The sequence below is a fragment of the Corylus avellana genome, chromosome 7, assembly GCF_965113065.1.
Source record: "Corylus avellana chromosome 7, dhCorAvel1.hap1.2, whole genome shotgun sequence".
In the NCBI taxonomy this organism is placed as follows: domain Eukaryota; kingdom Viridiplantae; phylum Streptophyta; class Magnoliopsida; order Fagales; family Betulaceae; genus Corylus; species Corylus avellana.
The window spans coordinates 27909545-27936670 of NC_142496.1; the positions used below are offsets into that span (position 1 = coordinate 27909545).

The 27126-nt window shown below is 36.8% G+C and overlaps 3 protein-coding genes across 5 annotated transcripts; 1 reads left to right on the top strand and 2 right to left on the bottom strand.

Moving 5' to 3' along the window:
- Positions 1-8412: 8412 nt before the first annotated feature.
- Positions 8413-9907, top strand: LOC132185923 (tetraketide alpha-pyrone reductase 2-like). 3 transcript variants are annotated; one of them, XM_088518611.1, is made up of 6 exons: positions 8413-8520; positions 8582-8776; positions 8865-9053; positions 9135-9297; positions 9460-9649; positions 9766-9907. In XM_088518611.1, exons 1-6 carry the CDS (start codon positions 8413-8415, stop codon positions 9905-9907), a joined length of 987 nt encoding a protein of 328 aa, XP_088374737.1. The 3 variants fall into 3 exon arrangements, with proteins under 3 accessions (XP_088374737.1, XP_088374738.1, XP_059455722.2); XM_088518612.1 differs by having other exon boundaries at positions 8413-8518; positions 8604-8781; positions 8870-9053; XM_059599739.2 differs by having other exon boundaries at positions 8413-8518; positions 8604-8776.
- A 4086-nt stretch (positions 9908-13993) lies between these two features.
- Positions 13994-15465, bottom strand: CRF11 (Integrase-type DNA-binding superfamily protein). The gene has a single exon (XM_088517983.1). The coding sequence runs from the start codon at positions 15335-15337 to the stop codon at positions 14345-14347; it is 993 nt and encodes a 330-aa protein (XP_088374109.1). The 5' UTR covers positions 15338-15465; the 3' UTR covers positions 13994-14344.
- A 5446-nt stretch (positions 15466-20911) lies between these two features.
- XYL1 (alpha-xylosidase 1) lies at positions 20912-26665 on the bottom strand. The gene is made up of 3 exons (XM_059597324.2): positions 26317-26665; positions 25540-26222; positions 20912-23052 (listed from the first exon to the last, which is right to left on the bottom strand). Exons 1-3 carry the CDS (start codon positions 26541-26543, stop codon positions 21173-21175), a joined length of 2790 nt encoding a protein of 929 aa, XP_059453307.2. The 5' UTR covers positions 26544-26665; the 3' UTR covers positions 20912-21172.
- Between the last annotated feature and the right edge of the window lie 461 nt (positions 26666-27126).

The window sequence follows — 27126 nt, forward strand, 5'->3', positions numbered from 1 at the left end:
GATTAAATGAAGGTCTCCACGTCATGCACTACTCAACGCTCACTATTATAACTTTGCTTTTTAATATTTCTTTCCACTTGGAACCCCCAACGCCAGTGACGTCTTTTTTTTGGTGCTCCTTTTATGCCTATATATATATATATATATATATATATATAGTTCCTTTGTTTTTGAGCCAATAATTAATGGGCTAGCTTCTTGCTTTTTAGTTTTTGCCATTGTCAAAAACTATTGCAGGAATTAATTAACATCATCCTGGATGGATAGATTGACATGCATGGGATCATGATCGGATCGCCCCCTAGCTACAAGCAGAGAGCTTAAACTTGAAGGAGTGATGTTAACAAAAATATTCAAGATTTTACAGATAATTCTTCCAGATGTAAATCCCTTTCAACTTTCATGATGTGCTCTAATTTGACTGGGATTGAAATATATCATCAAGGATTGAAGGGAGCACGCACGTAAGTTATGATTGATGAGTTGACGATCGATATGGATGCTACGGGGAGGAAGGAGGCCGCCAACCACACTCACTCATGTGAAGCAGAGATAGTATTTGACTTGTTTCACGAATTTCAAGGTTACCCGAATTTTTGGGTTGCCATTAAACTCAAAAATAAAATAAAAAAAGTCAAAGTCGAACAACAGTCTTTTCTTCCTTTCACTTCCTTATCTTGGTAAGTTGGGGGTTGGGGAGAGAGTGTTTAATGCATTGGTGTGATCGTCTCCCAACCATACACGTACGTTCTTCTTTTTTTTTCTTTTTTCTTTTTCTTTTTTGATGGCTGGTACGTAAATACTCGTGAATCTGTGTTCCATGCTGCTTTAGACATCTCCTTTTGGACGGTCAAAATTAAATTTTATACAAATTAACAACGTTGGTGACGCTCTAGGAAAAACAAACGTCTTTTGTTTTCAAGAGCAGCAGCTGGATCGTGTTCCATGCATGGATATAATTGGCTGTTCCCACCTTTCCATCATCTTCTTGAATTTCATAGATGCAAAAACTTCACACCAAAATTTACACATGTACAAGAAGCACCTTTGTCTTCCCGTAGCAGCTGATGGAATTAACCCGCCTTCCATTGAAAAACTCAAAACTGTTTACAAAAACTTTTTGCATCGTTCACCAAATGCCTATAACTGTTCCAGCAGCTTCTATTTCTTTGCAAAGAGATTTAAGTGTTTTCAACGCATCTCCCTCCATTTTGATATTATTAATTAAAATGGGATGCCAGGCTCTCAAAAGAAAATCACTTACATATATTTTGTTTTCAAGAGTCTGCGAATTATTATATTTCTCTCCTCAAATATCAAACAATATTCATCGTTTTAATAGTGATTGATAGAATCATTGTTTTGGTGGGGTAAAATATATAAGGTTACAATTAACGTCATATGTTATATAAAATATGTAAGGTTAAATATGGTATTTACTGTAATATGATACACAAAGATATATATATATATATATATATATATATATATATATATATATATTAGCTAGGTTTTAAATGTTCTGACTAGAATCTACCAATTGGATAAAATGATACATTTGATCACTTATCTTAACAGCCATAATTTGATACTTCTGATCGATCCCTCTCATTAAACGGAGGTTGTGGATTGAATCCATTACGAGTGTGTCAGTATTCTTCTTTTATATTGGAAAAATGAGGGAAAAGAAAATGTGAGTTGATCAATTGAGGGAGAAAAAAGCCTCATATGAGTAATGCTAGACGGAGGACTAGAGTCCTCTTATAATTTTTCTTGTGTTATTTCAAATGTGTATAGATCAAAGCTTAAAAATAATTATCTAAAATTTAATAGTAATTTTAAAAATTGAATCACATATGAGATGATACAAAGAGGGCTCTAATTCTCATTCGAGCATTACTTGAGACCATCAAAGTGACATCAAATAAAATAAGAAATGAGAGGTGGCTAAAAGGTGTTAGGGGTGACTGCTAGTTCAGTAACCTAATTAGAGTGGCTCAAGGGTTTGTTCAACCACCTCCGAACCACGTACTCCTTGTTGTTGCCGTCCGTTTGTATCGTTCGAACCACCATTTTTTCTTCTTTTTATTAAGTACCGTTGTGATTTGAGTCATTAATTTGATTGAATGGTCTAGATACCATCAGGTATGAAGATATTGCAGTAAATCTCAATCTTGAATTGTAGTATTATTCGTACATAGGCTTCATTGATTGATTAAAACCAGATCCCTCACTCAGTCACAGACTCATAATGATAATACACATGTACCAACCAATTCTAAACATGTGCATATGTGTAGACTTTTGGCAATCCTAATTATGTAGTTCGATGGAAACGTATATTCTAAGCTTTTTGCGAAGCAACTATTACCGTACAATAAAATCGACAAAAATTTATTACGAATTGGTTTATAGGAATTTTTTTTTTTTTTTTTTTTTAAATTATAGGAAATTTATTTGCTATCCTTATATATGCAGACATCAAATAAATTACTTGGAATTGTCAAATTTAATGTTATTGTCTCTTCGAAGACTTATTTTTATAGTTTTAATTCAAGATTACCATATAACACTACAAGAAATTTGGTCATAGGGGTGACACAAACGTCGCCGCTAATGAGGGGTTATTGTCGCCGCTAATAGCAGACGCTAAATACAAAAATAATTTATATTTAGCAGTAACATCAATAGCGGCGACAATTATCGCCGCTATTGACCACTCATCAGCAACGACATTGGGCACTCAATAGCGGCGACACACGTTGCCGCTAATTAAAAACAATCAGCGGCAACAAACTATTGCCGCTATTATGAGCCTAACAACGGCGACTTCTCAAAGTTGCCGCCATTGACCACTCAATAGCGGCAACATTTGAAGTTGCCGCTAATGAGTTGTCATTAGCGGCCACCTTGAAAGTTGCCGCTATTTAGCATTACTGTCGAATTATTACCAATCATCAAATAGCAACCACGTGTCGCCGCTTTTTGTAAATAGCAGCAAATTTTTGCGGATTAGCGGCGACTTTGTGTCGCCGCTAATGACCATAATTTTTGTAGTGTAATCATTTTTCAATTATTCAAAAACACTTGTCAAAGCATTATAGCTGCTTCTACAAAATATTACTTGTCAAATAATTTTTTTAGAATAATACTATAAACTACATTTTACTCTTCTGACGCGATAATGTCAATAAGTCAGAATAGTGATGGAATAAATGTGTAATTTTTAATTTTTCTAGCATTGTTCGTTTTTTTAATAAGAAAAAAGCCACTTTAGATTATGCACAACAAATCCTATATAATAGTTTTCCTAAATCTACAGGATTATCGATCAATTAAGCACAGCGGCGGAGCTAAGGGGGTGAGAAGAAGGAGCAAATGACCGCGGTGGCCCATCATGGAATGCAAGAGATTAATATTTTTAATCAATTTTTTTTAATATTTCAATCATTTTTTTCAACTCTTTCTTTTAATTTAATCTTATCCTCCGCAAACTAATTAAAGAGTTGCATCCTTAATTCATTGTATAATTTGGTATTTGATTTTATGTATTGTCCGATGCAATAGGGAAATTAATGCCCAAAATTAATTCAAAAAAAAAAAAAAGGAAATAAGATGTGGAAGAAAACAGCATTGAACTTTATGAAAGGGAAGCGGTTGGTTGGGTGGATCATAAGTTTGGCTAATTAAATTCGCTTCGATGCCAGCATTGCATGCGTCAATTTATTCGAGCTGCAAAAAGATGTGGAAGCAGTTGGTGCTATCTGTACCTTCCCTGCCCTAATTAAAGAGATTTTTTTTTTTTTTTTTTTTTAGGGTTTTAAAAGTATTTTAATTAGTTTATGGTAGATATATGATGAGGGACGGGACCTCAACAAGATAGAATGACCTAATCCCATGAGTGCAATTAGTACATTTGGAAGTCAAAGTTGAGCTAGCCGCCCGATTGTACCCACATTCAATCGGGAGTGCAATCGAGTACAAACACAAAGAATTTTCAATATTACAGCATATTTTCTTCTCAACTTGGTTCAAATTATAACTTTATTAATTTCCTTCTTAAAAATATTTACTTGTCTTTTAAAGTTTTAGTTTTCATCTATAGGTTATAAGAAGACCTTTTTTAAAAATCAGTTTTAAGACTAAAATATTGTATTTTACTATAATTTTTTACAAAATCACGTGAATTTGACAATTTACATTTTATGAAAATTAGTATCACTGATGAGTGTCATATAAACGGTCACATGACAAGTATCATATATACCTGCCATATTAGTAAATGTTTGTTTTACATGGAAATGCTAAATGAGTCTAAAGAAATGATATACAATAATTTAGAAGATATGTATTGGAAATTTTGGTTGACATGATCAGTCCATATCAGTTTCCTTTCACTATTAATGATCCATGTGCCAATGTATAAACATGGTCAGTGCTTGGCTAACCCACTTCCTACTCTCGTTTAGCATGGATCAGAAGAATTTTCAAATTCAATCTATAAAATTGTTATGTGCTGTTTTTTTTTCACTGATCTATATTTAATATTAAGTTTTCCATTAGTGAAAAAAAAAAAAAAAAAAAAAAGAAGCAAAATTAAATCTAGACCATTAAAAAAACTATGTCACATATGTTACAGTTCTTTTATAGCACCTAAGCTAAATCTGTAAGAAATTTATGACATTCTAACACGTTAAAGGATACATGACAATTTTATAAATTGGGTTGGAAGAAACCACTTTGAAAAAAATTTATGTCGCTTTTATTATGCCAACATTTCTTTTTACTTTATCAAAAGCCAAAAGTGCAAGGTTCATTTTGTTGATGTTTCATGGTTGAAATGTCTAGCTCATGCAAAATGAACCAAATTTAGTAATAGTGCACTGACAAGAGATGTATTTCACTAGAGAACGTTAACTAAATGTCACGCCTAGTCAGAGTCTAAGCTACCTTATCAATGGACTACATATAGCTAAATCCATGCAAGCAAAAGAAACACTCCACATATGTAAGGGAAATGAGTTACTCTAAGAGCATTCCCATCAGTTTTTGCGTACATATTTTTGTTTTCCTTTATTGACTTAAACACCCTCGGGTCCAAGGCTAAAGACCCAGTCAAATTAAATGTTATGTTACAAGAACCCCAAAAAAGTCTAAAAATAGCTAAAAATAAAAGATCAATGCTTTCAGTAGCTCACTCTTCTCTTTCGAAAAATTATCTTCACCATTTTTCTCTCCTCAAGTTGAACATACTGACTTAACGGTCAAAAGCTCTCATAGTGACCACAAATAAATGTCATTTCAATGGTTCTTTATTGTTTTAAAGGTGACCCGCCAATCCAAACGTGCCAAATGTCATAGCATCACCAGTGAAACCTAAGCCTCATTTGATATTACTTCAAATTATAATTAAAATAATATTATATACTACACTATTAATTATTCCATTACTATTTTACAATATTAAAATAGCTCTATTAATCCATCCTTAAATAAATTTTTATTAACAATATGATAATAGCATATTAACAGTATCATATCAACATAATAAAATAATTGTGAAATATATAACATTATCCTTGCAATTATATTGATGTTCGATCGCCTATTATAGTGAAAGCTCGAACCTTAAAATAAAAGCATCGTAGCAAGTGTCCCTCCTCTTGGGGAGCGGGAGCTACACACGTGGCTGTCCTTTTCCAGGATTCAATATCGGGTTGGACCAACCAGCGCCCAACAACCCGGTCTTTAAGTTTGTTTCAACCTAATTGGTTGCAAGTTTTAGCTGTTTTGATTATTGGCTAGCAAAACGATTTAGTTGGCACTTACTTATTCTTGGATTGTGGTTATCTCAATCAAAATTCATGACATGTCAAATCAGTTGCGACTCCTACCGGTTATTGCATAACTAAATGTTGGTTGGCTCTTAATTGATCTAAGGCTTTCAGTTGATTAAGATTTAGGGTGCAATACACCCTTAGGTCTGGTTTGGTTGGCAAAATAGTACATTAAAAATGATTAGCTACTACAAGGAATATAAGAGTGTAGAATATATTAAATATTCGCATTCATTTGTTTGGCTATAACGCTCGAATATATTAGCTAATTATATTCCTTCGTTCGGTATAATGCAATATGTCGGTGAATGAAATCATATTGTGATCAAATTTTTTAAAATACCCTTATAATACAAATACAATTTATATTATTAAGGACTTTCATTTTTTTTCTTTTTAAACATAAACAACTTTATCATAATTTTTTTTTAAAAAAATTATGTGAAGTATGTGGCTTTTTTTTTTGTTCTTTTTTTCTTTGCAATTATGCAACAAAATTATTTATATAAAAAAAATATAGTTAGAGAAAACAGAATCAAACTCAATCTTGAAATCAGTCAAAAAAAATATAGTTGAGGAATGTACAGAGAATCAAAAGAAATTAAAAAAATAGATTATATATTTGTATTTTATAAAAACCTTGCAGATTCTGTTTCTCCGTAAAAAAAATTAAAAAAAAAAAAAAAACTAAGAAACAGTACATAGAAGAGAGACAGAAAAACATAATAATAAAAAAGAAAAAAAAAAGAAAAAAAAAACTGAGAAACCGTATAGAGAAGATAGACAGCACAAGAAAAAAAATTTCGTTTGCACTTGCAGAAAAACTGTACCAAAAGAATCAGAGAGAAAAGAGAAACAGAGAGATAGAGAAAGAGATAACGAAATATAGAGACAGAGGAAAGAGAAACAGAGAGAGAGAGAGAACGAAATATAGAAAAATCAGATAGAGAACAAAATTTAATCCTATAAGTGGGGTTTTTTGTGGCAATTTACATGATTAATTTAATCTCACATGAAAGGATTAGCTAAGTCACTCATTTTTGAGTGGCTTAGTTAACTCTCTGTGTATGAGATTAGAAGTCCTATGAGAATAGACTATTTCTAAGAATAAAGTATTACTAAACAAAGGATTAGCTATAACTAGTGTTAGCTAGTTTAATCCAATGGTCTATTCTGCAAACTAAGTGGAGCCTTATTGATTATGTTCATTTTAAATGAATTGCCTCGATTGTAACGCTACATAAAAAGACGTTAGAAGGAATGGCAAAACCAACTCCTTTAACGGTTCAACTGCACTTCAAAGGATTGTTTAAGGGTGGCCAAACCAACCTTTTGCCTACAAGAGTGGTTTGGCCACTCCAATGACTTGTTTTTAAAGTTGTTGAACCACCATCTTGGTTAAAGTGAGTGGTTCAGCCTACCCTAATGGCCGATTTTAGAATGATTGAACCACTCCTTTGGCTACAAGACTTATTCGGTCATCTCGAGCCACCTCCTTAGCCACTCCAATGGTCAATTAGTTCGACTCCCTCCAATGATCAGTTTCAAGTAACAGAACCACTCATTTGGCTACAAGACTTATTCGGTCATCCTGAGCCACCTCCTTAGCCACATAGTTGGTTCGGCCACTCCAATGGTCAATTGATTTGACTACCTTCAATGATCAATTTCAAGTAATCAAATCAACCCATAGCCAAAAGGGTGGTTTGGTCACTCCCAAACACACCTTTGGCTACAAGGGTGATTCAACTAGCACAACAACCACCTCTTGCATTGTAAGTCACTAGTTTTTCTTTTTCTGTTTCTTTTTTTTTATCTTTTTTTTTTTGTCTTATTTAATATCACGATATAGGATAATCATTTTAAATGCGCTGTCCAAATAAGAAGTACTGCACTCCAAGTTTGGTAATCTCAACCAAAATTGGGTGTACGCCAATTTGGACCTAAGCTGAACCTTCCTCCTTGAGGGCCGGGTTGAAATTGACCGAAAGAGAAAATGTGAAAGCCCATTCCTATTTTGTCAATTGAATTGTATCTGTGAAGGGTAGAAAGTATGTTCACAGAGTCTAAGACACGGTTGAAGAAATATAAAAGTGGAAAGAACCAGCTAAACTTTTGTACGACTTGATCACTTGCATACAAAACCCAACTAACGTGGGGAACATTTGAAATCTTGGGGCATTCACCGGGTAATGGTCATCCATTCAGAGGTCCAGCCCCAATTCCATTTCTTGGGTCCAAAAGCCCAAGCAACTCCTAAGTCATGCTGAGCCCATTTGGCTGGTCCAGCCGTACGAGCACATGATGTCATACAAAGTAGAAATCCTGAATTCGAACAGCAAGTATATATGATTTTACCTCCACGTACAAGAAAGAGTTAAAAGTAAAGTTTGAGCCGGTAAATAGAGAATTAGGCGAGTGAAGGTAGACAAAATCGCACCTTATGGGTTGAATGAATCATCTGCCTAAACTGAAATGCACAGTGCGTGAGTTTTCTTTAATCTTATGAGTCTTTGGAGCCACTAAAATCACCATTATTTATAAGTGACCAACAAAGAGAAACAGAGAGATAGAGATGGCAGAGTACTGTGTAACAGGGGGAACAGGGTTGATAGCCGCTTATCTGGTGAAGGCATTGCTAGATAAAGGACACACTGTGCGTACAACGGTGCGAGACCCAGGTATGTGCTGCAAGATAGATGTTCAGTCAACGCCTGAAACTTCTCCATTGATATATATACAACATTTTCTTCTTTCATTTCACAGGGGATGTGAGAAAGGTGGGCTTTCTCTGGGAGTTGAATGGAGCCAAGGAGAGGCTCAAGCTTATAAAAGCTGATTTGTTGGTCGAAGGAAGCTTCGACGACGCCGTGCAAGGCGTTGATGGTGTCTTTCATACTGCATCCCCGGTCGTCGTTCCATATGATGATAACATTAAGGCAAAGCTTCAACAAAGGACCTTAATTTATTTATTTAAAATTGTCCACATTTTTATACACTTTATCTACTGATATCAATATAATACAGGCGAGTCTGATTGATCCCTGCATAAACGGCACATTGAATGTGCTGAGCTCCTGCTCAAAAGCCAGCAGCGTGAAGCGAGTTGTGCTCACCTCTTCCTGTTCTTCAATAAGATACTGCGATGACGCCCAGCAGGTTTCTACTTTCAACGAGTCCAATTGGAGTGATCCCGATTACTGCAAACGCCACAATGTATATACTGAGCGTAAACTATAAACTACAGTGTGCATCCCCTGCATACATTCTTGACTGAATTCTTTCCATTGCCTGCAGCTTTGGTATGCATATGCCAAGACATTTGCAGAGAAAGAAGCGTGGAGGATGGCTAAGGAGAGCGGGATGGATCTTGTGGTGGTGAATCCATCTTTCGTCGTTGGTCCCTTGCTAGCACCGCAACCAACCAGTACGCTGCTCCTCATTTTGAACTTAATTAAAGGTCAGCTTCCACTCACAGCAATATCCTTAATCAACGCTTATTTTAAAAACTTAAACCGATAAAACAGTAAAAAATATTTAATTGAAATGGGATTTCAATAACGGAAATAAAATTTGAATTTTAAAACGTTTGTTTTGATACCATGTTGAACGTCTTTGCTAGGTGTCAATGGAGAATATCCAAATACAACGGTTGGGTTCGTGCACATAGATGACGTCATAGCTGCGCACATGTTGGCCATGGGGGAAAAGAGAGCATCTGGCAGGCTTATATGCTCAAGCTCTGTGGCTCACTGGTCCCAAATCATTGAGATGCTCAGGGCCAAATATCCTTCCTACCCATTTGTAAACAAGTGAGTGAAAAAATCAAAACACTTTTTCTAGTTTTTAGTTTGCTTTCTTGTGGCTGAAACATTCTGCAGATCTCTTTTCTCTGCCTCATGCGTCTGTGATTGTTATGGCATTGTAGGTGTAGCAACCACAAAGGAGACAGCAGCCCACATAGCATGGACACCACTAAGATTACTCAACTGGGGTTGCCTCCCTTCAAGACCCTTGATCAAATGTTTGATGACTGCATCATAAGTTTCCAAGAGAAGGGATTTCTGTGAAAAGTCCATGTATAATGTCTTCTGCAGAAGTTTTCTTTTCCTTACGTTTTTCGCAAACAATGTAGATTTGGATTCTGTAGGAACAATCAGCTAAAGAAGAAACCATTACAATAATTCAGTGAGGATCTCAGTCATGAAAATCATCGATTGTGATTGCCAAACTCTGAAGGAGTTTTGAGGAGAATACCTGTGGAAGCATTAGGTAGAATTAAACTTAGACACGACCATCTTTTCCTGCAATCATTTCATCTGTCTTGCGGATATTAGTCGACGAGTGATTGCAAATTGAAAAGCTCTCGCTTCCTTTCAGTTTTTATTATCCAACACAACAAAAAATCCAAACACTCTTTTCTTTATATGATTGAGGCTTTTTTCACACTCAAGTCGATTCTGTATTTTGCACCAAAATGAAAACAAATCATTGGCCATTTTTCACACCTTGCAATAACCATTCATCTAAAAAAATTCGAGAAATAGATGTTCCCCGGTAAATGGGATGACCTTCATTTTTTTTTTTTTACCAACCAAAATTAAAAGCACCACTGCACCAGAGGTGTACCGGTGCCAATAAGGAGTTTGTATTGAGAGTGGTCGTAACCACGTCCCCATGTGTTGAGGGTGGTTGCCGCCATCCCCAATGTGCCATCATTGACCACCCTCTATAGTGTGTGGCTATCCCCAAAGCCCGGCACATCCACTTCAGCATGCAACAGACTCCATGATTGTAGGAGGAGTTTAGTTAATAAGTTGCAAGTTTATTAGTTAAGCTTTCAATTGTAAGTTGGTTGTTATTTGTTAGCACTTAAGTCCACGTGTTCAAACTAATTTTGTTTTAGACTAAGCTCAAACAGACTTAGTATATATAGTGTACATGCAATTCTAATGAGAAGTTAAGTTGATTTTTCTCCAAGTTCGAGCATTCTTTTTCATTTTCAACATTGTATCAGAGTTTTTTCTCTGAATTCTCCGCATCTTCTTCATTCTTTTCTTCTTATTTTTCATACCTTCTTACTGCATTCCTTCAATTTCTATTCTTGAAATCAATATTGTTGCTCCTTCCAATACTACTTTTTCTTCCGCATAAATGAATTCTTCTAGTCCTTTCTTTCTTCATCATGGCGATAGTCCACGCGCCATGATTGTTTCTCAACAGCTCAACGGAGAAAACTATAATTCATGGAAAATGGCGATGATGATGGCACTCTCGGCCAAAAACAAGCTGGATTTTGTTAATAGCACTTTGTCGAAGCCCTCCAATCTTGCTGATTCCACTGGTTTGGCATGGACTAGGTGTAATAATATGGTTCTGTCGTGGTTATTGAACTCTGTTTCTAAGGAGATCGCCACAAGTATCATCTATATTGATGATGCTTCTTAAATGTGGAACGATCTTCACGATCGTTTTTCTTAGCACAATGGGCCGCGTATTTTCCAGCTCCAGAAGGCTATTTCCTCTCTGTCATAGGAAAATAGCTCTGTAAGTTCTTATTTTACTACGCTGAAAGGTTTATGGGACGAGCTGGATAACTATCAACCAATTCCTACATGCACCTGTGGAGTTTTGAAGACTATCAACCAATTAAAATTGTGAATCAGTTTGAGCATTCTTTTCCACTTTCAACAAGAAGCTCTAAAGTTGGCCACGCACCCCAATGCTTCTCGGTATGGAGACTTTTTCCTTTTCTTTGTATTCTTAAAAATAATTTTTTGAAGATTTAATGTTTAAAGAAAAGATATTTTAAGAAATCTGGACAAAATATTCTTCAATTTCAATTACAAAATTTGATTACTTACGAGTTTTTTTTTATTTTTTTTGACATGTCTACATAAGAGGGGGAGGGTGTGGAGATTCGAACTAGTGACCTCTACTTCATAAGACGTGATCTCTAGTCAATTGAACTGCCCCTTAGAGACTTTATGTTCTCTCAATAACCGAAAAAAAAAATGTCATCCTATTCTAATTTCTTATATTCCTAGCAATATATATTTATAAGGATTACAATTCACAGCTGCCTAATTAATAACGGTAGATCCCCATCCTAATATTCCTAGTCCTGAGAAATGACTATTCTTGTCAACAAAACTAGCCTTAAAAAAGAACTTTCTTGCAAGAACCATAATTATCGCAACAAATGCCTCGCGTGACTCATCAGAATAATGACCCTTTATCCAAGTAAAAGGGGGAAAATTGAGCTTCACAATTATGACTATTTATTTACTCATGGTTGCTGTGGAGCCAATAACACTTAGCTGCTTTTTTTTTTCCAATGGAGACCACTTTTGCTTAATCTCTGCTGTTATCACGTAGGGTAGTAAGATATTAATTAAATAATTATTTTTATTATTTTTTATAAGAATATAAAATTGAGTTAAAATAATAATTAAATAATAAAATTTATCATTTTCTATGCTTACAAGTTACAAACTTTTAAAATAATGAGTAATATACCATACTTTGTACTGAATAGTCGAAAATGATTTTTTAAGAGACATGGCCTACTTTCTTCATGTGGCTCCCAAGTTACCACTAGGCTAACTGTTAAATGGCAACCTGCTAAAAAAGAGAATCTCTCCAAAAAAAAAAAAAATTGAAAAAAATAACATAAATCACTCTAGAACAAGCTTATCAAAATAAGGAACTTCTAAATAGTATCAGAAACTCTTACAATTAGCTGTTTGATTTGCCAGAAATATGAGATATTTGGGACAAATGGGCCTTAGAGCTCTTTCAAACTATTCGTACAACCAAAATAAAATATGCTTATTCCCTTCCTAATATTATTCAATAATTTTATTATTCATAATATGTGTGTGTGTGTTTTTTTTCTAAGTTTATTCATAATATGCTAACACCAACTATCAATCAATCAAATAATGATTTTATTTATTGAAACGGGTATTAGCTATTAATAATCATAAAGATTTTCAGTTGATTAATTTAACCAAATGTACCTTTTCATAGAAGTACAAAGACGGGAGGATATTTTTATAATGGATAACCGAATTGACAAAGATAACCAACCAATAATGAGAAAGTCAACCCGATTAAAGTAAGAATCAAATGGTTAATTTAGGTTAAAACATTAAATCCAAAGCTTAGTGACTCATACCGCATTGGTTGGGTGGGGTATTAGGGCTGGCTCTTTTTGGGTGCGTCCATCTTAAGATACCATCTACATTCTCACCCTATTCTGAGCATATGATTAATTGTCTTATTACCACCATGTGATCTTTTTCTTTTCTTTTATTTTTCTTTTTTCTAATTTTTTTACTATATAATATAAATAATAAGAAATGGTAATTTTCTATATTTTGTAATTATTTTCTGCACATGATTTATAGAAGGACCAAACACAGCCTCCGTGTGTGTGAGTGAGTGAGTGAGTGAGTCACACTAGGTCCATTGAATAGGTGGGATGGGAAATGGCATACAGCTAGCAGAAAAAGGAGTCCAGAGGGCAGAGAGATAATCCCAGCAGCTTTTGCTGCCTCAGCTTGAAGATATGCTTTGCTTGGTAAAAGAAGTCCAACTTTGGCCCACTTTTTTGGTAAGTCTTGTGTACGTTTGGGGGAATAGAACCTTTAAGGGCCTTAAGATTTACAACCTTTAAAAATCCTCCTGCTGCAGGTCCAACTTCACTATTTTTTTCTTCCCCACAAACAGAGAATAAGCAGCAGCTAAAGAAGAGAACAAAGTTGATCTAGGAATCAAAGAAATTAGATACATGTTATTTTCAGTCTCAACCATAAGATCCCACCGTAAAGACTCGAGGATGTAGCAGTAGCACGAGGTTTGTGCCCATTCAACTGATAGAGACTCTCGACCATAAGATGTGCGGTTCAGAATATGATAATTTCAAACAACAATTCATGAAAATATATATATCATTTGACTTTTAAAATCGTAGTACATTATTTCAAGCAGGGACATAAATACAAATTTATAAGAGTCTTATTAACTCATTTAGGCTTTTAGCTTGCAAAATCGCAAAGCCAAAAGGAAAATTAAGAACCCTTTTGAGAATAACACAAAGAAAAAGAACTATTATAATGGCATTCTCCCCCCCAAGCACAAACATTTGAAGATGAAAATAGAAGAAAATTGATTTCATTTCATACTCATAATATGATACGATAGAAACAAAAAAGAGATGATGAGGAAATGAGCATAACTTTTGACACTCAGCAACAAAGGAAGCACTCACTCCCCTTGTAGAACAAACCCTTGGACGGCTCTTATAGCACAGAAAAACCCAAGGACTACAATGGTGGCTCATCCCTCACCAGCTCTCAACAGCAGAAATAAACCTAAAACCACTCACAAAAAACCACTCTCTCAGGAACAAATCTTCCGGTTCCTAAGACTCAACGCTCTTCAACGAAACAAAAAAAAAATTACAATAATAAATACTAATAATAGATCCTAAACTGCAAAACTTAAACGCAGGGTATATTGAGGGGTTCATTCATCCAACCAGCAGCAATTTCTTCGCCAATATCACCGAAATCCCAGTCAGGAAGCTCACTAGGCTCACCGTTTTCAAACCCACCAACATCGAAGTCCTTGAAAAACTGCCCAATATCATCAATGCCGAGGGAATCGAACTCCGGCACAAAATTGAGCGCTTGCTCAAACGGAGCAGCATCAAATATACAACAATCTTCCGGTATCTGAAGACCTGCCAAATCAATCCCAGCATTAGTATCAACACTCTCTTCTTTGATCTCGTCAGTGAGATTCGCATTGGTGTTGGACGCCGAGGTCTCCAACTCTAGCACCGAAGCCGGAGAGGTCTCCGACAACACGCTCTCGGAGTCATCTGAAGAACCCAGATGGTGGTTCTTCAACTTGGAAATCGCAGCAGAAGACGACGACGCGTTGTTGCTCTTCTCAGGGGCGGCATTGGAAATGGAAGACAGAGCGGCTTCGAATTCGAGCCTCTTGCGCTCGTAAACAGCAGAAGCCTCTTCAGGAGTGTTATATGTGCCCAGCCAAATCCTTGCTCCTTTAAACGGGTCTCGAATCTCAGCCGCCCATTTGCCCCATTTCCTTTGCCTAACCCCTCTGTATTTTGAGGATGAGGGTCTTCTATTACCCATCGATGGGGTTTTAGCCAAAACCCTTTTCTTCTCGGGGTCTCTGGCTTCAACATTACTGTCCTGACAAGAACTCTCAGTCTCAAGGGGCTTCGGTGCTTGATTTTTCACAAGAGGAAGATTGATTTCACGAACGAATCGTTTAAGTTTCTTCGGCCTCCAATGGCTTCTCTCAGACTCATCCTCGCTTGAAGATGAGTCGGTAGCGTACGGATCTGAACAGATTACGCGGACTTTCCTCATCGTTTTGGACTCTACAACAGAAACTGTAGGTTTCTTGGTCTTTTTGCAGATGTGGTTTAGATTGGCAGGTCGTTTCTGTGGCTCTGGCATTATGACAAAAAGGAAATCTCTCGCCAACCCCTCAAAATACCCAGAAAATTTTCAGGGAAAATGCAAAAGAAAATCAGACAAAACTAAAAAAGAGGATAAAAATCTCTCAGAATCTCAACGATATCAAGTGAGACCCCCTCTGAGGAACAAGAAAAGGAAAGAAAATCGTTTTATATGAAAAGCCCCAAAGCACTCCACTCCAGAACAAGTCCTGCAAAAAAAGCAAAATCACACAAACCCATCTCAGATTCAGCACAGAGAAGCACCCAAAACCCAAACAAGGGTTTAACAGAGATTTAACAAAATCGCAAAAACCCCATACCTTTTTGGCCTCAAACGCATCGAAACGGACGGATTCACCAGATTCAATCTCTGCCAGAAACAGCAGAGAAGCATGCAGTAGTAAGAGCAGAGAGCAAAAAACCCAGAGAAGATCGCAATAGAGAAAAGCCAGAGCTGCAACAGAGCCCCAATCAGCACCAAATCAAACCCAGCCGACATAAATCCGCTAACCCACAACCTCGGTTGCTCCTTTCCGCAACGCCAAAACCTCTCTGTTCTATTGCTCTAACAGAGAACAAAAAACCCGAAAGAAGAAGCAAAAAAAGGCTCGGTGAGATGCTAAATATAAGCAGCAACCAAAACCCCAAACCCCAAAAGAGACTCAAGAGGATTAGAAATCTATGGCCAAGATTTACCCTTATAAAAGAGACAAAGATCGTTGAGAGTTATTATCAAAGTTTTTCAGGACAGTGATATTAACTGACTATATATATTCTACAACCATTGAACGCCGACGCAAATCTCTATAGAAACATCATCAGAAAAAATAAGATAAATAAAATAAAATAAAATATCAGACATAAAATATTTCTTAAAAAACACCAATTTTCTCGGTAATCGAAGACAAACAAAAAATTCATAGTATGTTATTCTACCTTTATGTGGTCTCTCTCTCTCTCTCTCTCTCTCTCTCCCTGGCACACACTGCGTTTCACACAGGCTCTCTCTCTCTCTCTCTCTCTTTAAGCCATTCACTTTTTCCCAGGCGGTCAAAAATAGCATTAAAGAGAGGGCAGGTAAAATTAATATAAAAGTCTTTCAGGGAATTAAAATATTTTTGGGGATGGGTTTGATGAGCTGGCATGGCCTTCAAGGCAAGCACATTCATGGGGCATGACCATCCCATCCCTAGTGTCATACATATCATGCTGTTGTGGGCCAGTGGAGTTTGTTACCCCCATTAGTCCTCGCCTCACGCTAACTTATCCCGCGTGTTTTGCACTCTCTAATTAAACGGTGTTGGAGACTTGGTCGTGCGAGTGTTGTGTACTCGCTTACGAGTGGGGAGGGGCGTGGGGTATCCGATGTTGAGGTTTCATTTAGTAAAGACACCGCCGAGATTGGCTACGTATCAGTGAGCAGGTTCTGTCGACTACTTCTGCGATTCTCTAGTAAATATGTTAGGTCCGAAATTGGTGATATTTACGATGATTGACACTGACAAAGCCTTGGTCCCCAAGTCGTCTACAGAAAAGGAAGGTTCCTATATGGTAGTTTATTATTACTTTGGTAATAAATCGCTAATTTACTTTTTCTTGACTCGTTTTCTTTTTTGAGAAAATCGCGGTATTGAAATTCCTGAAATTAAAAAAGGAAAAACAAAATGATAAAAGAATTCACAGCATACGAAAGCTGCCTTTTTTTTCTTTTTCTTTTTCTTTTTTTGCATATGAAGATACTCAATTAGGTAAATTGCTTTTTTTGGGGTGATCCTTTTTCGGCAGGCTTCTTATGCTTTAGTGGTGTATGATAGGCTGACAGCTGCGTTAACTTTAGCATCACTCGCAAATCTCTTAATTTTGAAACATGTGTTATTATTTTATTGTAAATTTTATTACATCATTTAAAACTTATCACACCATTTCACATTTATTAATTATTTAAAACACGTTATATCAATATGTATAATTAAAAAACAAAAAATTAAAATAAGGTGACACAATATACTCTTAAATATAACAAAATAAGATATTAATTATAAAATGATTCTTTGTAGATTGTAGATTAGGTAGACAGAATTTAATTCCTCCCACCAATTTCCTACGTGGGACTCCACAAGTTATTAGAAGAGGTCATAGTGGGTCATTGCAAAAGTCTAATAATATTCATTATAAAAATGAAAAACGGTCAAATTGAGAGATAAGAAAAAGAAAACACAAATCCTTCCAAGTTGAATGATTCATGAATCATGATTGGTTGAAAGTATTTGCATTTTTAGTTAAAACTGAATTGGTTGAGATTGAAATATGCATAGAAGGAGTCCAATTCAGTTAGAATTGGACCAAACAGAATAGAATCACTCTAATGACCGTATAAATTTTGGGAGTAATTTTAGGGCAGATGCTCCTTATCATATAAGAATCATCGCCCAGCCACCCACCGACCTATTACTAAGTTTTCCTCGTTTATTGAAACACTATCTATATTTCTATATTTATTTTATGGGTCGCTCGACCGTGTCCTAGTACGTCCTATTTAAAAAATGTGAGAAAAACAGATGCAATATCTGCAACAGCCTGCCTGCACGTGACCATGTTTGTCTTGAGATCTGCGTAAGGTTCATCTGACGGCCCATACCGTGCCACCGCAATGCTACGTCCCACCCAACCGTACGCAGAGTAGGTAGACCAACACTCCAACTTTCAAAAGTCTCGGCGAGTGCGGTCCACTGTTTCCCTTCCCCACCACGAGATATTTAGAGTAATGTTATTCTGTATTATTTTTTACAAGATCCATCCAAAAACTACTAAACTTAACTACAATAGGCGGCTGAGTAACTCTTATAGAGTGCGGTGGTTTGTAACATAACCACAAGTCACGTGACCAAACGACTATGAATGATGATGGCACAATTGGGGTCATGCACATCATTAGACATGGCCATATATGTATGTGTATATAAAATGCCCCGCATGTCACATACATGAGGTCCTGAGGAAGCGAAGTGGGTTACGCAAATGGAGATGAGTGGACCGAGAGAGTCGCTTCGGTTTCCCGCCAATGACGCCGACGTGGAGCCCACTCGCGCCTCATTTTCGCGCCAAAACGCCCACTTTCCCGCGCTGACTCTGACGGGGAGAGAGACACGTGTTTCTATTGGGGACAGGTGTCTGCCACCTGTTGGGTGGTTGATGATGACGAGGCCCATGCTAATCAAGTGCAGTTGCGTGGAAAGTGCCGGCTTCACACTCACTCTTTTTTCCTCTTTTTCTTTTTTAAGATTTTTATTTCTCTATATTTGGGAGGTCCAATCAAAGCTCCACGTCCTCATTTGCAATTGGACCTCCCAATTATAGAGAAAGAAAATGGGTTTTCACCTATTTACTTAATTTTATAATCTTGCTTGAATTTTGGACCCTTTCAATAAAATAAAAGTACTTGTGTTTGTTAACATGTATAAAGAACAAGTCGATGGGTAATAGAATTTAAAAAGAAATCTTTATTAATTACACAAATTATTGTGTTGGGTGGCATGCGTGTCAAAAATGGAGGCTATGTAACGCCTGCCGGGATAAAAAGGCTGTTGAAAGAGTCAGAGCGAAGAAGATAGTAGATAGGGGGACGGATAGCAGGAATTATTGCAATTCATGAGACAGTAGGGGTTAGTTAATAGTTATTGTTGGTGTCCGTTAAGTAGAAGCAAGTAAATGCAATTTTGTTATTGGCAACTTCATTCGATGTTGTGTCCCCAGAGAGACCATTTACAGTGGTAGTTAGGATGCCAGACCACAATAATATTTATGGCAAGCTACTTGAGCATGGCTGCTCTGTTTTAAATATTCTTGTTTCTTTTCTTAAATAGTGCTGTCACATCAGCTGCTCTACTTCTATCATCAGTGCTAAAGAAAACCAGAAAAAACAAAAAAAAAAAACTTATGCTATTTTTTTTTTAAAAAAAAAGCAAGTATTTTTCAAAAGAAATTGGTCCTCATCCACTCACCTTCCTTGCAACTTCATGAGTGGTCAGGTAAACAAAAAATACAGAGGGACCTGACAGGCTGACGTGTACTTCATTTTGTTGTTGTGGCAATCGTTTTCGCATTTTTACCACTTGTTTGTTTTGAGACGTGGCCACGTGTTTTTAAGTATTTACAATGAAGATGAAGGCAAGAGAAAGTCTGTTTGGCGTTGTTGCGGTTTTTGCAAGTTAGTACTCTTAAGTAGTGTGTTTTTAATTAAAATTGTTGTGGAAAGTATAGAGTGCTTTTTTAAAAAATTGATGTTTGAAAATGTTTACTAGGTTTAGAACTCTATTTTCTATACAAACTCAATAAGGCCAGCTTGTGCTGCAATTTAGTTTCCAAAAAGAAACCCTCTAATAGTGACTTTTCTTTAGTTTTTCTCAAATTCTTGATTTTACTTGGTTTTGTGTTTCTTAATTTTGCGACCCACTTCACCATGCTACATCAAGAAACATAAAAATAAAAAAAAAAAAATTATTGCATTTTCAAATTGCTGTAAGAGCATCTCGAGCAAGGATGGCTATTCTAGCCACTTAAAATACCATATATTTTTTTAAATTTTAGCTACTAATTTTTCACAACACACCCTAACAGAATAGCTATTTTAACTTTCAACTCTAATTAAATATTATTTTTTAGTTTTATTTTTGTCGCATAGAAAGAAAGGAAGTGAGAGAGAAAGGTGAAAGGGATGAGAGAGAAATGAATAAAATTTTTTGTAGTTGTAAACAGTAAATAGACTATTTTGCCTATTTACCATAGCAAAATAGATCAAAAAAGTTAAAAAGAGCCTATTCTGTTGAAGAGAAAAAAAAAAAAAAAAAGGTACAAAAATAGTCAAATTTGGCTATTATGGTAAATTTAACTACTCATTTAGAGATACTCTAAAGGAGTGCATTTTAAAAAATGCACAATTTTTAAATTCAATACGTTTGTTAATGCATTTTAGGGATGTATTTTTTTGTTTGGAAAAGTACTCTAATATGGCCAAAAAATAAAAAACAACTTTTAGTGTTATTTTTGAAAAATGCTATATATTATACAAGTATATGCGTTATATCCACCAAAGCTAATGTGTCATGGTCCTCATGACATTTAGTACATAGAAATGAGTTTTTTGATTAGAAGACCACGTCACATCAACTTTGGTGAATGGAGTAGATAACATTTTTGTGTGTTTTGAGTAGTTAGTTTGGATAAAAACTATATTTTTATCCTACAATTTTCCAACGCTACAATTTCATAAAAATAAAAAAAAAATAAAAAATAAAAAATTCTAAAAGTTGGGTAAGGGCTTAGTATTGTTGCGCTTTTGTTTTGAGAAAGAAACAAAAAAAAAAAAAAAAAACAAAACAAAACAAAACGAAAACAAAGAAGAGAACCAAAATTTGACCAAACGAAAAATCTAATCAAACAGTTCAACCAAATGAAACCGTTGTTTCTTCCCCCAACGAAACATCAAAAGGAAATGTAGTACGAATCGAAAACGAAACCATGTGTGTATGCAGGACGGGAAGGGAAGAATTAAACCATGCGACTGAAAACGAAGAAAGAGAAACGACATGAAATTTGCATTACAGCTTTTTAAGCTACAACATGAATGGCGGGCATTTAAGCAAAGTAATGTCGATATAAACCTCACTCTCTTGGCTTGCATGCATGAAAAAGGATGAACACTTCTTAGCTCATCTCCTCTCCATCAAGAACCCAAAAAGAAGATGGAAAAAGCATCAACAATCAGAAATGGAAAAGCAAAACATCCTAAATAGGCAGACGAAAACAGAGCTAAGAACCTCTTATCATCTAATCCTCAGCCTTTGACCCCCATTTTCCAGGAAATGGCAAAGTTCTTTCCTACAGAGAGTGACAAACCGCTAACCTCTACCATCACAGCCTTCATCTTATCATCTCCATCTTCCAGCTTCCTGAGGAACTGCTGCTCTGTTGCGTTCAACTGTATGTTTGAAGCACCCGTCACCGGGCTTCCATCAATCTCAAGAGCAGATGCCCCTCCACTTCCATTTAATCCCAGCACAGTAATCTTTTCAATATACCAACCCTTACCTAAAGCAAACTTGCTCTCCTGGACCTGTGACCACACCTTCACAACTCCCTTAGCAAGGGTTGCATATAAATCAACATAGGTGGAGTACCCATTTCCAAGTTTCATTTCAGGCAGCTCATCATCATCAAGGAATATGTTCCCTTTAGCAGCTCCTTCAGTGGCTCCGGCCGGAAAGGTCACGACCAGACTGAAAGGAGTCATTCTAGCTTCCTTTGAAATCAATCCACCCTGCTGCATTGGTAGAATGGTATTCTGATACAAATGCACATTAACCACGTGCAAAGGAGCATCCAGTGTGACGTAGGTCCCCTCTTTTGATGCAATGGTTTGTGTCATATCAAACAAACTGTACCAAGAACCGGGGGGAAACAGTGCTTTAACCTCTGACTTCCCTTGCTCAAGAACCGGCGATACCATGAGACTGCTCCCTAGCAAGAACTGGGTGCTCAGCCCATAACACTCGATGTAGCTTGGGAATGAGAAGAAAAGTGGCCTGGCAATTGGGGCTCCACTGATATGAGCCTCGTAGTTCAAGGTGTACAGGTAAGGAAGAAGCTTATACCTCATACCCAGAGCATTTCGAGCAGACTCGGCAACTGAATCCCATTGATAAAGCTCCTGTCGTGGGGAATAGTAGTTTGCATGATCCCTTGAGAAGGGATAGAAAGCACCAACTTCAATCCAGCGGTTGCAAAGTTCTTCTGTAGGTTGTGGATAGAACCCACATATATCTGAACCAACCATTGGCACCCCAAATATACCAAAGTTGAGCATAGTGGAAATTGAGTACCTCAAATTCTCCCAAGTGCCTTGATTATCACCTGTCCAATGGGCAGCATATTTGCCCGAACCAACATAAGTGGAGCGAGATAATATGAATGGTCTCTTGCCCTCAAGTGCTTGAAGGCCTTTGTGAGTTGCAATGGTTTGAGAGAAACCATAGAGACTGTGAGCATCATACTCCAAAACTCCATTGTAGTGAACTGCACTTGTGGCTATGGTTTTAAACCCTATTGGCACCTGCAAACCTGAAGCATTTATCTTGTAAGGAGGATCATCCCATCTTGTCTTCGTAATGTTCTTGCAGTCCAAGCAGCATATCCAACCAGGTCCCGTACCAGTTGGGCACTGCTTGCCCTCTGGGATTGTGCACAAACCAGAACAGAAATTTGAAACTTCATTCATGTCAATCCATAGACCATCAACAGGGACAAGTTCATGAAAACGTCGGATTTCATCAACCCACCATGAAACAGTTTTTGGGTTAAGGAAGTCAGGGAAGTTTACAGCCCCTGGCCAAACTTGAGCTAAGTAGGGTTCACCCGCATACTTGATGAAAACATCATTGGCAATGCCCCTTTGATGCACGCCATAACTGGAATTAACAGCAATTCCAGGGTCAATAATGACAATGTATTTCATACCAATGCTATGAATTTTGTCTAGGAATGCTAAAAGCTTTGGACGAGGGTAGTTGGTGGGGTTGAGGGTGAAGTCCTTCTTTCCATCCATGTGATCATCATCATTCCAAATCACATCAAGTGGGATTTTAGCCTTTTTGTAGCTCTCAACAACGTCTTCAACCACAGATAGGTTATGGTAACCCCACCTGCATTGGTGGAATCCTGCAGCATCAAATATGAATGATAAATTAATATGAACTCTCAATTTCTTACAAGAAGCAGTTCCAGATGAATTATCTATAAATCAGTAAACCATTTGATTAATTGTTGGGAAGATGGAATATGCAATGAACAGGACATGATGCAGAGGTCTGGCATTTTTGAGCAGCTGGAGGTATTCCTTGTGGTGGAACCAGGATGCTTCAAACGGTACAAAGGAAGGTGTTTGACAAACCAACAGAACTAGTGACGAGAGATAAAGAACAGAACATTTACAGTTACAATGTCTAGGATAAATGAATTTACAAAGTTGAAAGGGAGAAAACCAAAATTTAAAACATAGTTTTGCAGGAGTATATCTACCGTAAATTTGAATGAAAATACATCTAGCTATAGTTTGGGTGTTTTGAGAAAATTTTGGAATATAATACGGTGTATTTTACATATAGGAAATTTTAAAATTAGGCTTAAATAAGATATTGAATAAAAACTTTAATATGTGATAAGAGTGCACTCAATTTTACACTTTAAAAGCTATTTGGCCCATTTTATATATATATTTTGCATATATTTTTATCTAAACTACACATTTTTAGTCTTGAAAAATAGGTTGATTGAAATAAAATTCACAAGATACAAGGGTGTTCAGAGGGGAGGGGAGCATTACCCTTTTTTGGCTAACTTCATAGTGAAGGGGAACATAATATTTTTCAGGGGGCATCTTGAATTTCAAGATGATAAAGAAGTAGAATAAACAAATTAAGTAAATAAATTTAAATGAGGTAGATAGGAGAACGAGCAAGTCTACTTGCAATGAATAGAAAAGCTAGAAACTTGACAAAGTAAATGCAAAAGCTAGACATACAACCAACCGGTCTGATCAACTACCAAAATTGATGGCCAATATAATCATTTAGTAAATAAAGAAAATTCTAATGACTAATTATATGAATTTCTAGTCTTATCTTCCTCAATATGAAACAAACATTAGCTCCACATTCTCCATAAAGTGAACTAGCAACTGAGTCTTACATGTCATTATATTATAGTTAAAAATGAACTTAAAAATGAACTTGTAACATTGTCCAGTAAATTTAGAGACATTAAAAGATACCCAAGCATACATTTTCTGATATTTATGCGATTTTTAGAGAGCAAGCTCTACAGGCAGACAGCAGAGTGGCACCCCATGGGCCAATTCCAGCTTGCAAATTAATTTGTCCTGAAAATTCATTTACTCTCAAGATTTCTTTTTTTAACTGTGCTTAACTACAAGAAAAGAACATGCTTAAGAAGGCTTTATAGGGCAATGGCAGAATTATTTACAAATGTTTTCCAACCTAACAAGGTAATTACTTATCCTACCGACATGAGAGGAGCTATAATGCAAGGAGAAAACAATCACACGGTATACATTCCCCACAACCTACGGCAGTCTCTCCTCACAAGACAAGGCAGTGGTAGATGCAGGGTACTGATTGGCCCATATGCAGGAATTCGTGCTAAAATGGCCGCCTAGAATTAGCATCATATGGGGCCCAACCATACAATCATGGTGGCATTGTGATTGAAGAAGGACAATGATCATTAATTTCCACCTCATGTAGGGAAGATGATTTTAAAAGGACAGCATGGTATGCAAAGATTTAAGTAATGACAGATCTGGGGTCCACAAGTTATTTTGTCCAAATATGCGAAAAAGCTTCAAGATTTTTGCCCTTGAAAAGTTGAGCCAAAATGCAGAAAGATACTAAAGTGAGATGAACTAGGCCTTCCAACTTCACGTATTGCCTTATCTTTGAAGTGGACCTTGCAGTTGTTTTTTTAGTTGATTATCAAAGAGATAAGACATTTGTAGACCTAAAAAGTTGTTTCTGGAGATTAACAGATTAAAAAATTAGAGTAGAGCCTTAAAATATTACTAAAGTAAAAAAAAAAAAAAAAAAGATATGAGACAAAACCACCAACCCAAATTAGAAAATAACAAAACATCACTATACTACAGTGTTATGCATATAGCAAACGTGCCTTTACAGCCAATTGATCAACCATCAATAGCCATTTTCCAACATACCAAACCAATCAGCTGGTTCTAATTTCTGGGATATCTTAATCATTCCTCTTATAATATCAAGGTTAAAGCCCAAAGGTCATCAATGAGGGGATTAAAACAAAGAGGAGTATCATATTGTCTGTAGCACGATTATACACGCTATATTTTATAAAATAAACCGCAGTTTATTAAACCCAGTAATTATCTTAAGAAAATCACTTTTCTGAACAGACCAATTCCATCATTTTTAAAGAGATCACAAACAGCAACAGCAACAATCACGCAATTCAATTCACGCAAATAGCAACAAATTGAATTAAGCACATTAATCACAACAACTAAAAATGTAAAGATAGTCACTTGAAAAACTACCAGAAGTAATAATCGAAAACAAAATGCAGTGAAATAAAGAGAAAAGGGTGTGAATTTAATCATACCCAGAGACCAGTAAGGCATTGGAGCTGGCCGGCCAATGAAGGAAGTGTACTGATCAACCACACCCAAAGGTGTAGGCCCAGCAAAGAAGTAAAAATCAAAGACACCTCCAATAATCTTGTAAGTCAAAGAAGTCCCACGGTAGACCACATCCATCCCATTGCTATTGAGCAACAGAACGGCGTGTGCTGAAGGCTGCCCACCGTCGTTCCTAAGGTCCATGTACACCGGGTGGGAGCCGTACAGATCAGTGTTAAGATTGATGGCCGAAACATCAGTGGTGTACAAAGTGTAAGGATCATTGGGATACAGTTTGATTCCGTGCGGTTGGGTGTTTTCTCCCAGGCCGTACAAAGAGGCGTCTTTGGGTAACTTGGTGGAAATCTCCAGGTACTGGTCCTTGAAAACCAAACTACCAAATGGGTCTGACCCATCAGCGCTCGAGTTGAAGAGGGTCTTGCCGTTTGATTTCCTCCTCACCGCGAACCCAAATGGGTCCGAGATGCAGCTGAAGATGAACTCCGAGCCAGAGTACTCTGACACCGCTATTGGGTTCTTTCCTGACCTCCCAATGCTCTGCTTCAACCTTGGAGGTTGCTCTCTGGGCAAGAGATTGTACGGTACCTCCCACCTCTGCGTCTCTGCGTCGGAGATATGGACCCTCAAACGATCCTCAGTTTCATGCCTGTGCAAAAATCACAAAAGAGAAAAATCAAAGGGTTATTCAGAGGGTGTACTATAATGTAATTGTAACCTGTAGAAGAGAATGTAGTAGATACTTGACAAAGAGCTGCAAGTGAGGGAGATCAGGGCCGTAGATATTGTTCTGCTGGTTGACTACAAGATGGCCGACAAGACCCCCGTCAGGGGTCTCTCCGATGGAGATCAGACGGTAGCCATTGCCAATCTTGGTAAGTGGGGTGGAGGAGGAGGAGGATGAGTTTGCTCCGGCGGTACATAGAAGCAGAAGTAGCAGAAGAGAAGCGAGACGAAGAGGAGGCACCATTTTGTTAACAGCTACTACCGAGTGAGAGTGTCACTGTGAAGTTGTCGGAAATTGGGTTTAATCGATATATAGATATAGAGGCGGAGAAGCGTGTGAAAACTGAGAAGTGTATGCATGTGAGGTGAAGAGGAAATCGTGGGCATGTATGTGATGATGATGGGTCAATGGGCCAGAGACTCCAATGGTGTGGGTCCACCATGCACCATCGTTTATGATCATCTTCTGTGTGGGGGCACCCTCCATTCGTTTGTGGTCAGTTCGATAGAATCATGGAATATCTCTCTGCTTTTTACACTTTTCAACATCTAATGACCGTCGATCACTGGGCCAAATGGCTTCTGATTGCACCGACGTTACTTTGAATCCCAAGAACCTTCAATAAATTTGCTTTTCATTTACTCACTTCACTTCGAAAAAAAAAAAAAAAAAAAATTCACATTGTTTCATTTAAATTATTATTATTTTTTTATTGAGAGAAGAGAAAATGTTTGAGATTAAAAAAATACTTTATTTTTACATTTAGTTAGTAAACAGTGCTTGTCCATTGTCATATAGAAGATTTAAAAAAAAAAAAAAAAAAATC